The sequence below is a fragment of the Fukomys damarensis genome, unplaced genomic scaffold, assembly GCF_012274545.1.
Source record: "Fukomys damarensis isolate Sample0158 unplaced genomic scaffold, DMR_v1.0_HiC HiC_scaffold_23, whole genome shotgun sequence".
NCBI lineage: Eukaryota > Metazoa > Chordata > Mammalia > Rodentia > Bathyergidae > Fukomys > Fukomys damarensis.
This window is the reverse complement of record NW_022900935.1, coordinates 65,409,032-65,422,081: the sequence shown is the minus strand read 5'-3', so window position 1 is coordinate 65,422,081 and position 13,050 is coordinate 65,409,032. Positions and strand designations below refer to the sequence as shown.

General features: G+C 56.8%; 1 protein-coding gene across 2 annotated transcripts; it reads right to left on the bottom strand.

The window, feature by feature from the left end:
- Positions 1-429: 429 nt before the first annotated feature.
- On the bottom strand, positions 430-12,995 carry Metrnl (meteorin like, glial cell differentiation regulator). 2 transcript variants are annotated; one of them, XM_033767562.1, is made up of 4 exons: positions 9,335-12,995; positions 8,496-8,881; positions 2,211-2,270; positions 430-1,285 (listed from the first exon to the last, which is right to left on the bottom strand). In XM_033767562.1, the coding sequence occupies exons 2-4, from the start codon at positions 8,803-8,805 to the stop codon at positions 966-968; spliced, it is 690 nt and encodes a 229-aa protein (XP_033623453.1). In that variant the 5' UTR covers positions 8,806-8,881; positions 9,335-12,995; the 3' UTR covers positions 430-965. The 2 variants fall into 2 exon arrangements, with proteins under 2 accessions (XP_033623453.1, XP_033623454.1); XM_033767563.1 differs by lacking the exon at positions 9,335-12,995 and having other exon boundaries at positions 8,496-8,976.
- Between the last annotated feature and the right edge of the window lie 55 nt (positions 12,996-13,050).

Below are 13,050 nucleotides of genomic sequence, written 5' to 3'. Positions count from 1 at the left end.
GTTCTAGGCCCATAAGGGGAAACACGGCCCTGCCACACACCAATTTTGGATTCTGGCTCCCAAAACTGTGAGAGAATTAATATCCACTGCTCGAGCCCCTGAGTGTGTGGTGACCTATCGTGATAGCCACCAAAACCTAACACCCCTGGAGGTCACAGGGGCATTGACCCTGGCCCAGACCAGGACCTGCCTGTTCACAGACTTGTGGTGGGCTCACCCATTCAGGGGACACTGAGGCCAAAGAACAAGATCTAGGTTAGCAGAAAGACTGGGCGGTGCTGAAGGGAACAGTGACCAGCAGAACATGGTAGGCAGTGCGGTACGGCCAGGCAGCGTCCTCTGGATGTGCCCATCAAGGGAGCCCAGCCCAAGAAGAAAAGGCCTGGCTGGAAATCCAGGTGGTCGAGCAGAGAGAGACACCACTGTGGGTCAGATCTGGTCTTTATTCCCTGGAGCAGACACAGTCTGCAGCCTGGGAAGCCCATGGCACAACAGCTTGCTCTTCAAAAAGCAAAAACAAAACAAGACAACAAAAAGAGACGTACATATTTGGTCCCGTAAATTCTGGTCAAAGAATAACAGTGTGGGCTTCGCAAGCCTCACTGACCACCATGCACAACCCACCTGTCCCCTCACCGACACCCAGGCCAGTGCAAGGGCTTAGGGGATTTTAAAACACAGCCCTGAACAGCACACGCAGGCATCTTCAGACACAGGAACGTTTCCTATGGACAATCTTTTTTTACAAAAAAAAAAAAATAACTTAATTTGCATTTTACAGCATCTCCAGTCAATCAGTCAGGGCATCCGTGGCTGGGATCTCGTGGGATCGGAGTCTCATGTACCTCCACAGCTGGCAGCCCGGCCAGAACAGCACCTGGCCTGCAGCCCCGGCTCCCAGCCCCCCACCTCCAGGGCCAGCAGGAGCTCATCAGAAGGTGGGCAGCACCCAGGCCCCGAGGCGATCACTCCGTGCCAATCTCACAGGGATTCAGCCCCCTCTCCTCCGCATCCCTGTACATCCTTTGGAAGTCACTGAAGCGAGGGGCACAGCCAAGCTGTGCCTTCCCGAAGTGCATGTGGCCGGTGAAGAGGAAGTCCCCGTGCCCTGGCCGCACACCACACTCCAGCAGTGTCGTGACATGGCCCTGCCAGTGTCCACTCCCTTCAGGAGCCAGCTGGAAGACCCTGCTTTTCTGCCTGTAGAGCCTGCTGACCCGCAGGTGGATGACAGACTCCTGGTGTTCTGGTGCGTGGGTGACATCCTGGATGGAGCCTCGGACAACTGCAGAGGAGAGAGACACGGGGTCAGTCGGGTCCACTCAGTGCTGTCAGCCCGAGACGGGCACATCACACCTGTCACCCTGTGCACAGCCCTAGCTTTCCTGGTGAGAACAAGAAAACAAGCAGGTGAAGCGTAAGATGCTCTGCAGCTCTGTGTCACGGTAGGCAACAGTGCAGCTCAGACGCTGGGCAACACGAGGACAGAGGGCAGGGGAGGCCTGGTGTTAGAGGCGCCAACAAGGCCATACCCGGAGACCCCTGCACAGTTCTAGAGCTCATGACAGGGCCCATCGAGCAGTCCTCGGAGCCGTGTGGGAGTCCTCTGCAGAGACTCAGAGCACCAGCTGGGTCCTGGTCTAGCATGGCCACCACCATGGCATCAGGCAAGTGAATGCCCACTGCGACCCGTGCCTTCTCCTAAGGTCTATGCACACCAGGCAGGGTGATCTATGTTCCATGGCCCTGAGCTCTCCAGGGCTTCGAAATGTCAGACACCAGGGGACCTGGGGAGGGACAGAAGGATCTCTGAGGTGAGGGCCAGCACAGGGACGGTCCGGGCTGCCCACAGAACAGCACTCATACAGCACTTCCAAGAGAGCCACTAGGCACCGCAGGGTGGTCAGAGCACCAGGGGGCCGGCTGCTCAGGAACAACACACTAGACAGTCACCAGAGTATCAACCCTAACTCTGTGTGCGTGTGGCAAGTGCTTGTGGACGTGGACACATGGGTACGTGTGCATGCGTTTCTATGTTGGTTTGCCCGGATGTGCGCACAAGCAAGCCCCTTTTCCTATGACCCAGGGGGAAGGCTACATGTACGTTTCAGTCCCTTCTCCCACAAGGAAGTCTAAGGCCCACTCTGGAGGACTCTCCCGCCCCACAAAGCCATGGGCACACAGGAAAGACGACATAAGCACACACTCACCAAAGTCACTGGTGCAGACAGCAAGGAGGACCTCAGTATTGCTGCAAGGACGGCAGGAGGCTGAGAAGGAGAGAACAGGGTTAGTACACAGCCTGGACAGAGGCAGGACCTGGGCAGTAACCACCCGAGTTGTAAAGGAGAGTGAGCCACAGACCACCCCGGCCCGATGTCTGAGCTGCACTAGACTCAATCATACAAAGCTGGGCTCAAACCTTTGTGGCCAACGCCATGTCCACAGAGTCAGGTAACACACAAGACACACCCAGCAGAGCAGGAGACAGGACACCTATGCCAGGTGCCTCAGCCCCACCAGAACCAAAAGAGCTCACAGTGCAGCAATCGTCCCAAAAGCAAGACCATAGGGAGAGGCAGCTGCACAGTTGCCCTCAATGAGGTTAGCAAAGTTGTGCCAGATAAGCAACAACTCTACTCGCTCAAAAATCACTCTTATGTGCCAACATATGTGAACCAACCAACCCTAAGCTAGACTGAGATGGTATGTCCCTCACACTACCCAGATAATTCACCCACACCCCAAAAGCTGGAGCACCTTGCTCATGTCAACAGTCAGCAGCTCCACCAAAAGGAGGCCTCTCCCACAGCATGGAGATGCCCCCTTCTCCAGACCGTCTGCAGCCACAACCCAAGAGGAGGGTCCTGTCCCACCAGGCCTCAGGCAAGGCCAAGACTCTCACGGGGCCGTGTCTGCCAGCAGTGGGGTCCAGGCCTCTCTCGAGGCCATTAGCTCAGCCCTTTCCCCAGCTCCAAACCCTGGGCTGAGGTGCACACCCCAGACACTGTTCCAACTAAGCCCCGTTCACAGAACCCGCTGTGAGGCTCCTGAAGCCTGGGGGCCTGGCTTCCCTAGAACCCAGGGTGCCAAGCCTGTTCAGAACGAGTCCCTTCCTGGCCAAACCAGACTTGCACAGCACACGTCTCCCAGGATGGCCCTCCGCCTGCCCTTCACCCCACTTCCCCAGGTGTGAAACAGCAACTCCAGACTGGCGGCTTCCCTGCAGACCACGACTCGTGTCGTCCCAGGGCGAACCTGGGAAAGCGCAGTAACACCACTTGCTCCCTGCACAGGGCAAGGCCTCTGCCTCACCTGTTGTGAGTTTCAGGGATTGGGCCAATTCACCTAACTCCGTAGAAACGTGGAGGTGTGGAAGCTGAGAGAGACAGGTTTCCCCTCACTGTTCGTGTCTGGAAAGGCTCTGGGCAGCCGAGGCTAAGGCCATCTGCGTGTCTAGCCGGCCACCCTCACCCCCTGAGCCGAGTAAGGTGGAGTTGTCACCTGCTTGACAGCTGTACAGACCCCACCTGAGTGCTGGTGACTCGGGCCAGCAGGACAGGTGGCACATGTGTCAGCGCCTTGACCAAGCATTTGCAGTGGGAGCTCAGAGAGGGGCCAAGTATGCAGCCCCCAGCCTATACACAGCTGGAGACCACGCCCCAGGGGCTGCAGCCCTCCTGGGCAGGCACAGGTTCTAAGAGCTCTGGCCTCCGGCAGGGACAGAGGCCTCCCACCACCCAGCCTGAGCACTTGTTGACTCATATCCCACCCACCACCTGCCAGCACCTCCACTTCTATTCAGTTATCAGAAAAGGAGAAGCCACGGAACAGGAAGAACCTGTTGGCTCCTCTGTCAGTCAGCCCATTAGAGGATCGCACCTGACCCCAGCTCCAGTTCTGCAGCTTTCTGATGACCAGCAGAGCCTGCCTGATGCCCATCCCACCCCCGGCTGGCAGGAGCCCCCCTCCTTCCTGTGATGCTCGCTTAGCTACACTGCATCCCTCCACACATGGGGTTACCTGACCGCAACCCTAACACCATCAGCTGGGGGTCTCCTGCCCAGCTGGGCTGTGGCCTCCATAGCCTGCTGTGCACCACGCTGGGCACCACACAGACGCACACAATAGTCAGAGGCCACTGTGTGAGGCCAGGAGCACTATGTATTGGGGGTGGCATCTTTATTCGGGACATGAAACTCAGGAGACCTTCCATCCCGGCTGGAGCCTGCTCCATGCCACAGGGTTGGAATCTTGACCCCCAGATCCCCCATGCAAGTGGGGGCAGCCTCAGTGACAAGAGTATGGGTGAGCAGTCAATCCACAGTGACCAGAGCACACTGGGAGCCACTGGGCAGGAAGCCTGCAGGCCACACAGTGCTGAAGCAAGAAGATGGGGGTCCCCAAGAGCTGCCTGGAGACAGCTGAGATCATGTGCCCTGTGCCATGGTAGACAAAGCCCCAGCCACACTGGAAGACTACACCCCAGGCCAGGGTCTGTGACAGCAGCCATGCCCTCAGGCTTCCCTCTCCCGGAGTCACATGCCTGGGACGGGGGTGGGGGGGGCAGCTGGGGACAAAATTGGAGATCTTCTCCCCCCAGAGCTTGCCCTGCCTCAGGCCCACTCAGCCCAGAAGGTGTGGGCCCCAGAAGGCAGTCAGCAGCCGAGACCCCAGGGCCTCTGAAAGCCCACACCATCAACAGCTGAGCTAACAAAGCACCACCCTGGAGGTGTCCATCTTCAATCCCTAAGCTTCAAAGGGCGCAGGTCACCTTCATGGAAAATTCAGTGTGGACTCCAAGGATGGCAATCTGGAAACAATCATTAATCAGAGTCGGGCTCCTTGGGGCTGTGGAATGTGCTGGTCATGCACACATGGCATCATGTTTCCCAGGACCCAGTGTGCACGCTTTGGAATCACTCAGCAAAGTGCATAAAACTGAGTGAGGAGTGTGGCATTAGAGGGGCTGTTGGGGAGGGCAGGTGCCAGCAGGAGGGTGGTGGTAAGGCAAGGGGGGCAGGCAGGAATGGCTAGACATGGAGGAGTCGGAGACCAGGACGCCGGCCTGCCCAGCACACAGCACAGGAGGAACAGGGAGAGCGGCTAGGGTGACCCACACAAGTTCCAAAGGGAGAACTCCCACGGCGCTGCCCTCTGGGGACCTCAACACAGCAGGGGACAAGGGTAGGAGCAAAGATTTGGGGACAAGAAGTGGAGATTGCTCACAAGGTCACACTAGCTGGGGAGCACCACCGGGAAGCCCCAGGACCCTGGCATGGCTGCCTCACCTGCCCACCCTCTTCCTAGTCCACACTCTTCCTCCCCAAAAGTTGGGAGATGGTGAAAATGAAAGAAAATCACAGGACAACTGCAGTAGCCCAAGATAAGCCACAGGAGAGATGGGAAGTTCTGAGAAAAAACAAGCTCAAGTGCTGCTTCCGGGAAGCCACTGGCTTCTTCTCCAATTCTAGGCTTCACTGCCAGCCTTCACACCCAGCAAGACCACTCCCAAACTCAGAGGCTTGCAAGGGTACTTGCCGGTGGGGCCCCGCACAGCCTAACAAACTGGGCTGGCGGTGGCTCTGGCTCAGCCAGCAGAGCAGGTTCTAAGGCGATGGGGGTGGGGCATGAGGAGCTGGTAGTGTGCTCTCCTCTCCCCTTCACCGTGTGTCTCAAATGCTTCTGTCCCCTCCCTGGATATCTGTTCATGGGGGCTCGCATGGAGCTCCAATCCCAAGCCCAGACCACACAGGGGGCCATGCTGTGAGGACCTGACATGTCATGATGAGAACTCAAGAACAGCGTAGAATCTGTGGGCCCTGCCATGGCTGTGCCTGTTCCCTGCAGCCAAACAGGGTCCCCATCCTTGCTAACCACCTCCACAGCCCCTGACCACTGTTGATGACCACTTCCCTGGTGGCTGGGTCTGGGCACAGGCCAGACAGCACCCCCAGCCCCTTGTCCCAGACACCCATCCGTAGTTTGCTGTGTGTCAATGGCTGCGTTTGTGTCCTGACAGATTTCTCAGGCACCAGGGGGGATGTGCCCTGCTCAAGTGCCCAGACAAGGCCCCCCAGCAGCAGGGATGGGACAGTGTGCCCTACCGAGTGGCAACCAAATCCCCATCACCTGAGCCAGGGCCACCTCCCACCTGGCTCCTGTCTTTACCACTGGAGGAGCAGCCTGCCCCTCTGCTCTGGTCTTCTCAGTTACTGATGCATCTGGGAAGCCCATTGTGCCATATGCATGAACTCAGCACCTTGCTGCCATGCAGAACTGTCCAACATGTCAGGTCTCCTCCTGGCTCTGAGGGGAGCCAGGCTCAAGCATGCACATGCGTCCGACAGGCTTCAGCCCACAGCACCTCTGTTCGCTTATGTTGGCACAGCCTAGATAGAACCTATCGGGTCACCTCCTGGCTTGACCATTCAAGCCACAGTGCACACTCAGCCTGTGTTGCTGGGACTCCTGCCAGAACAGGAGACAAGGGAGACCCCGGTGCTGGCCAGAGAGAGCTTGGGAGCCGGCTGGCCTGGGGAGGACAATGTGGCTGCTGCCAGATGGCGAGCACCAACATTCCAAATTACATACCCATTCCTCAGGCATTAAAGGCTTAGCAGCCCCCATTCCCTGATCAAAGCCAAATACCCTAGGGAAAGGAGATGAGCTTCCCAACCACTGCTGCCCAAGGCCTTTGGGAAGGGGCCTGGAGGTGCCATTCCCTGTGGGGAGCAGGCATCTCTGCCTGTTTCTGGGGAACTCCCAGAGCCTCAACACATCTAAGGCTCTGTCCTATCCCAAGATTTGATGGTCCCTGCATGGTTGTGCTGCCTTAGATGAGCCACTACCATCTGCAAGGTGCTTAGAACCCCTGAAGGCTTGATTTCAGCAGGCACAAGGCCAGGTCCGGTGTGCACCTCCTCCAAGATGTGTCCGTCCTGAGCACGGAGCCAGTCCTGGCCCACAGTCCTGACCCACAGTCCAGGATATGCACAGATGCCGGGGCCACCACCTGCATGCCTCCACAGGAACCTCAGTCAGCTCAGCTGGCCCCACAGGCCTCACTGCCCCAGCCTGTAAGCAGGAACACAAAGAGGCAGGGGGCAGTGGTAGGGCGAGGGGCTCTGTTATTCTTCCCAGTTCACAAGCAGCACCTGGATTTATAGGGCACCTGGCCATACAGGTATGAGTGTCCAACGTGCAGAGGGAAGCCAAACCCACTGAAAGCCCCTGAGAACCAAAGCCCGGACCACAGAGACCACGTGGTGGTGGAACAAGGGTGCTTCTCAAGTCCCTAGTCTGCCCTGGCACTTTCTGCTTCCAGGTGAAAGGCTGTCCCCTTAAGTCAGACTGAAAGTACTACTCAGTTCGCTCCAGGCTGGTTTTCATTGTGAGCTCATCTCCGGGCCCTCAGGGCAGGGTGCATCCCTCCCCTACCTCTCCATCCACCTCAAGTACTGGCCCAGGTATCCCAAATACTCAGACCCCATTTGCTTATAGCACAGAGCTTTCCAGATATCAACACTGTCAACGGTGACACGTGACACTTCTGCTGCTTCCTGTCATGCAGTGAAGCACTTGCTCCTCTCAAAAAATAAATAAATAAATAAACAGAAACAAAAAGAATAAAGAAAATCCAAAACCAAGCCTCTGACACGCAGCCTGCCAACAGCCTCACCCGGCCCACGTAGCCTCAGAGGGATCTTCTGTCACCTGAACTCCTACATCATCAGACACTGGGAAGAGGACCAGCACAGTTAGAGGCTACCTTGCTGTCCCTAAGAGGGGCTCCTCCCCGCCTGCAACCCCAGCTGGCCACTTCCTGGCTCCCCTGTGGTCTCCTCTCCACACAGGAGCCTCCTCTAGAAGTCATCTGTCTCTGTCCTGCAGAGCCGGGCCAGCCTACCTTCCGCAAAGGCCCCAAGTGGCCTTCTCCTGACAATGTTCACCCACCAAATACCCCTGGAACCGGCGTCAGCCCCAAGCCCTGGGACATCACAGCCTTCAGCATGCTGCTCAGGGGCATAAATCAGCCTCAATTCTATACCCAAACACTCGGGCCAGTTCACGGGACGGTCTGAAGGAAAAAAAAAAAGCCCCCTCTCACATGAATTATGACTAGCTCTGCAGGGACCAGTACCCTGGGCCACCTTGGAAGATGCTGTGCTCACCCATGCACACTTCCTGAGGACAAACTCTATCCTGCCAGGTCAGACACACCAGCACCTAATGTGACCCACCGGCTCACTGCAGGGTCTACCTGAAGAAACTTGGAGGAAAGGGCTACATTTCAAAGGCGGGCTAGTTTCAAGTTGCAATCTACCCCCACCAACTTCTCAGGCAAGTGTGGCATGGCACAGGGGCCTCATCCAAGCCACAGACATGCAGTGTTTTCATGGTACAAGCAGAGGAGGGGCAGGGGAACCTCAGAGAGGTCTGGTGAGCCCCAACAGTGGCCCCGCAGCCACCCACACCACCCCCCAGCCACCTACCGGTCAGCACATGCAGGTCCAGCGCCCGGCGCCCACTCATCAGCTCATACTGGAAGCCAGTGGCCCTCCTGCTGATGTCCTGCTGGGGCGTTGCCTCCACAAACAGGCCGCCCTGCTCCAGGCTGAAGCACTGCACCCGGCCAGCGTCACTGTCTCCATCCCGAACCAGCAGCTTCAGTTCTCCAGTTTTTTCCAAATAAATATTAGCCCCCGAGGAGTCCCTGAAGGGCTTGATGCACACAGTCAGGTGTCGGGAGGGTGAGAAGGTGTTGGGCCGCAGGTTCACAATGAGTGCCCCCGTTGGGTACATCCACTCCACGGAGCCGGCTGAGCAGCGCAGGTACACCTGCTCCACTTCCTTCCGGCGTGCCTCGTGTGTCAGCCCGCTGTGGGGAGGGGACAGGGTCAGCCAGAGCCCAGAGCCCAGGCTCCCAACACCGACTCCACCGCAACCGCCTGCCCCAGACGCCCAGCCCCCTTTGAAGGCAGGGTCCTACTTGGGGGGGCAGTGACCGTCGCCTCCACACACGCCTCCCCATAGATCCTCCCAGTGACCCCAGCCTGAAAACTCAAGTCTCAGCACATCCCCAACAGGGAGACTGCAGGCTCTGGGAACAGGGAGAATCAAAGAAGGGCTGGTGTCTCCAACCCCGAAGGAAGGACTTTGAACCGGAGACCCAGGACGTCAGGGGAGCCCATGGACATGGATGGGGACTGGCCCCGGGCACAGGAGCACTGTGGGTACAGCCAGGTAGGACAAACGCCAACAAGCTCCAGAGCCCCTCCTAGGAAGCTGGGCCGGTCAGCAGCGGGGCTGAGGGTTGTCTGCTCACACCCACCTCACTCAGTGGTACGTCAGGCAGGATATCTGTATTTCCCTGAAGATGATGATTTGACCATTTTTTCAGTCATTAACAAGCCTGAAGTCCCTGCACTGCTGACTGCATTCTTAAAAATAAACTCAAATATCATTAAAGCAAGATCTCTACAAGAACATAGGATACATCCCCCCTGGGGTGGGGGACACCGGGGACAAGGACCAAAGGGAACCTCTTAAGTAAGAGGGTGATCTTGCTCCTCCTAAGCTCTGAATAGGAAAAAAAAAAAACGCATAGTGTGTGCTGATTCACACTTTGCTCACTCCTGGTGAGGCAGGTCCTGAAAAAGACAGTTGTTTTCAAGAAATGGAAACAACCAAAACCATTAGAAGTTTGTGCTGCTCAAACTTTAATGTAAATGCCAGCCTGTTGCTAACAGTTACGTCATAACCACAAGTGGGCCTGGAAGCAAACTGGTGACTTCAGCTAAGTGTTTTATTACATGAAATTGGGTTCTGATCAGATCTCAGGTTCACTCACATTCTCAGGATTTTTATGTGAAATAAGCAACACTCTATCCAGAGCCCCGGCCTGAGCGAGTTACCAGAAACTTTCTGCAGAGGAGAAAATGTTTACCATATGGTTCACATTCATTGCTGGTGACTCACATTCCGGGCCCCCGAAACCTCACTCCTGAGATGATGCTGCCTGCAGGCTGGCTGTTCAGTGGCCCCACAGACCACATCACAGGGAAGTACAGAGGGCGAACCCCCTTGACCTGCTCCCCACCCCCACAAGGCCCCGGGTCACGAGCAGCCAGCCCGGCCGCAGATGTTGGCAGCGCTGCACACGCAGAACAAACTTACAAATTACAGGCAGTAAAACTCACACAAGCTCACCTGACACCTAGGAGGGACAGGCATAATTATAGTGCTGGGTGAAAATTAAACTAAATGGTGAGTGGCTGCCACACATGCCTGTAATCAGCTCTGTCCCTCGACATCCAAAACCTGATTGCCCTGTCCCCCTCCCATCCAGGGGCACCTGACTCTTGTCCCAACAGGCAGGATCGTCAACCCTCTCTCTCCAACATCGACATCCATTCTGAGCTTTTGCTTCCCCCTCAGAGGGTCGGAGGGTAGGAACCCACACCAGATGCTCACACACGTCTGACAGCACTGCATTCACCTGGAAGGGATGGGAATGGAGCAGCCCTCTCTCAACCCACAACTGGAGCCAGGTGTAGGTGGCTGACCCTGGACCCCAGGCTGAGGAAGCCACCATCTCAGCCTCCAGCTGCAGTCACGTGTGTCCTCCAAAAGGAAGCAAAACGCAGGGGGACCTCCGAGAAATGAGCTGCCTGCTCATGTCCTCAGCAGTGCAGGACCAGTGGCTGTACATCTCACTTCCTAAAACATCAGGGTCAACAGGAATCCAACTAGGCACTCGGCACAGGAGCATTCATGCTAAAATGTATACCATGTGAGGCGCGAGACCCCCGTTAAGGTACCACTGAGAAAAAGAAAACCAAGGGCCCTCAGTCTGAGACTCACAGGTCTTTGGTAAGTCAAAGCCTGGGCTGTACTGGTTCCTACCAGAATAGCTGGTACCCAAATCTCTCACCTCCGATACCCAGCACCACAGCAAACCTGAAAACATACCTATTTATGCGAAGTTTCTAAAACTGGAAACAGAACATATCTCTACTGATTACTGCTGATCATATTTTATCAACTTCACAAGATGCAGATGACGCACCAACGAGCATTGCTATGACGAAGCTGCAGGATGCAGAGCAAACTGTGGTTCTTAGTCTACTTCACAGAACTGAAAGGCTGATTTGATCACGGATTAATTAAACTGAATTAACACTTTAAAAAGAGTCAGTAACCATCACTACCCAGGTAGTCAAGCCCGCATGCTTTCAGGGAAGGGAGGGTAAATCCTGGGTTGGTTTGAGGATGGGATGGGATCCTCACCAGCATGGGGCCAGCTCACACACCACTCACACCCACAGCCAGGAGAGCCCAGAGCCACCAGGACAAGATGAGGGCCTCTGGATTACTGAAGTCAGAAGGAGCTTCCGATCCAGGGTGAAACCCAAAGGCTCTGCTGACAAGTTCTGCCTTTCATTTCCTCACCTTATAGGAGGCAATGCAGGTGTGACTGCACGCACCTGCCATGTCCCCTGCTTGATGGCAGTGGGAAAGTTCAGGGTCCATTTTTATGGCCCTGGCTCATAAAGATGGGGCGCTGGTCCTGCCCTTCCACAGGCACAGGCATTGCAAAATCTCCAGCGTGACTGCTTGGAAACACCTTCAAGCATTAGTGCCTTGAATATGAGTGGCCAGTGTCAGACAGCAACTCCCTTCCTATCAGGGTTGGAATCTGGCATATCTCTGCTCCCTCCACCCAGGGCTGTCTTTAGAGCAGCTTGTAAAATCATAAAGCTGTGGAGTTAGCAACAAAGCAGCTCCTGGCGGTGAGTCAGCTGGGGTAGAGGGGTACTAATCAGTGACACCAGACTCCAAGGCAAGGAGCTTTCTCTGTGCTGCAGCTCACACCCAAGCTCCCAGAGCCAGGTCAGCTGCCCACTGCACTCTGTCCAGCCTGCTCTGCCTTCAGGAGAGGGCCCAGGACAGTCATGGGGAGGAGTACAGTGGCATCCCTGCTTCTCCAGGCAGAGAGGAGGATGTGCAGGCACTTGGGGAGACCTCAGCTACTGCACCTGGGTTGAGAGGCCCTGGCCTGCCCCTGAGCTCCCGGGAAGGGGTCCTTGAAGGCACAGCCCTCTGAAACCTGGAAAGGCGGTCGATTTCCCTAAAGCTCAGGCTCACAGGACAAGAACTGAGTTTGTTTTTGATCTGCTGGAGCAGGACACCCCAAGGTCTCGCGCTGAGTGTTGATTCACCAGCAGAGCTACAAGCAGGGAGCATAATTACTGTGGCAGGGGAGAGGGCAGCCCCAGCAGAGGCGTCAGCATCGGGGACTGCAGGCCAGCTCTGTGCTGGCGCCAGCATTCCCGAGGACAACCCTCCCCCAGAGCTCCATCCGCCCTCGGCCCCAATCAGCTTGTCCTCCTCAAAGGCAGGGGGGTTCTGCGCTGAGGGAGCTGAAAACTCCCCAAGAGGTGGGCAGTGCCCAGACCTCGGGAGCCAGGCTCAGTCTTTCCATCCACTCCCCACCCTTTGGCAGGAGCCCTCTGGGGGTGAATGTGGTCACTGTGGCTTCTTAGAATTGGGTGCTGTGAGTGTCCAAGATGACCAGCAATGCCCAGCTGACGCAGAGCTCCTTTGGGATCACCCCCACCCTTCTCAGAAAACTGGCTGCACCAAAGCCAACCGTGACAGCGCTGCCCCCAGCCCGGCCTGAGTTGTCCGGGCTGCAGTGTGCCCATCAAACCAGTCTGGGATGGGGTGGGCGCCTGCCCATGGGGTCCTCCAACCAGACCCGGGGGCAGCCCCAGCGCGTCCGCGCAGCACGCTCCACAAATTGCCCAAGGGCCAACGTCTAAGGCACAAAACCGTCAGGCATAGAGCAGGAACCCGCGCAGAGCCCTTGGCGTCTGGCTCCCCACCACCCCGCCCGCGCACACTTGCGACCTGAGACTTGCACTCCTTTCTGCGTGTCACACTTCAGTTAGAGAAAAAGTGCTGAGCTGCCAGCACGGAGGGGAGGGGGTCGCGGGACCCCGCGCGGCGGCCAAGGGCAGCCTGACCTTCAAGGGGCTGGCGGGG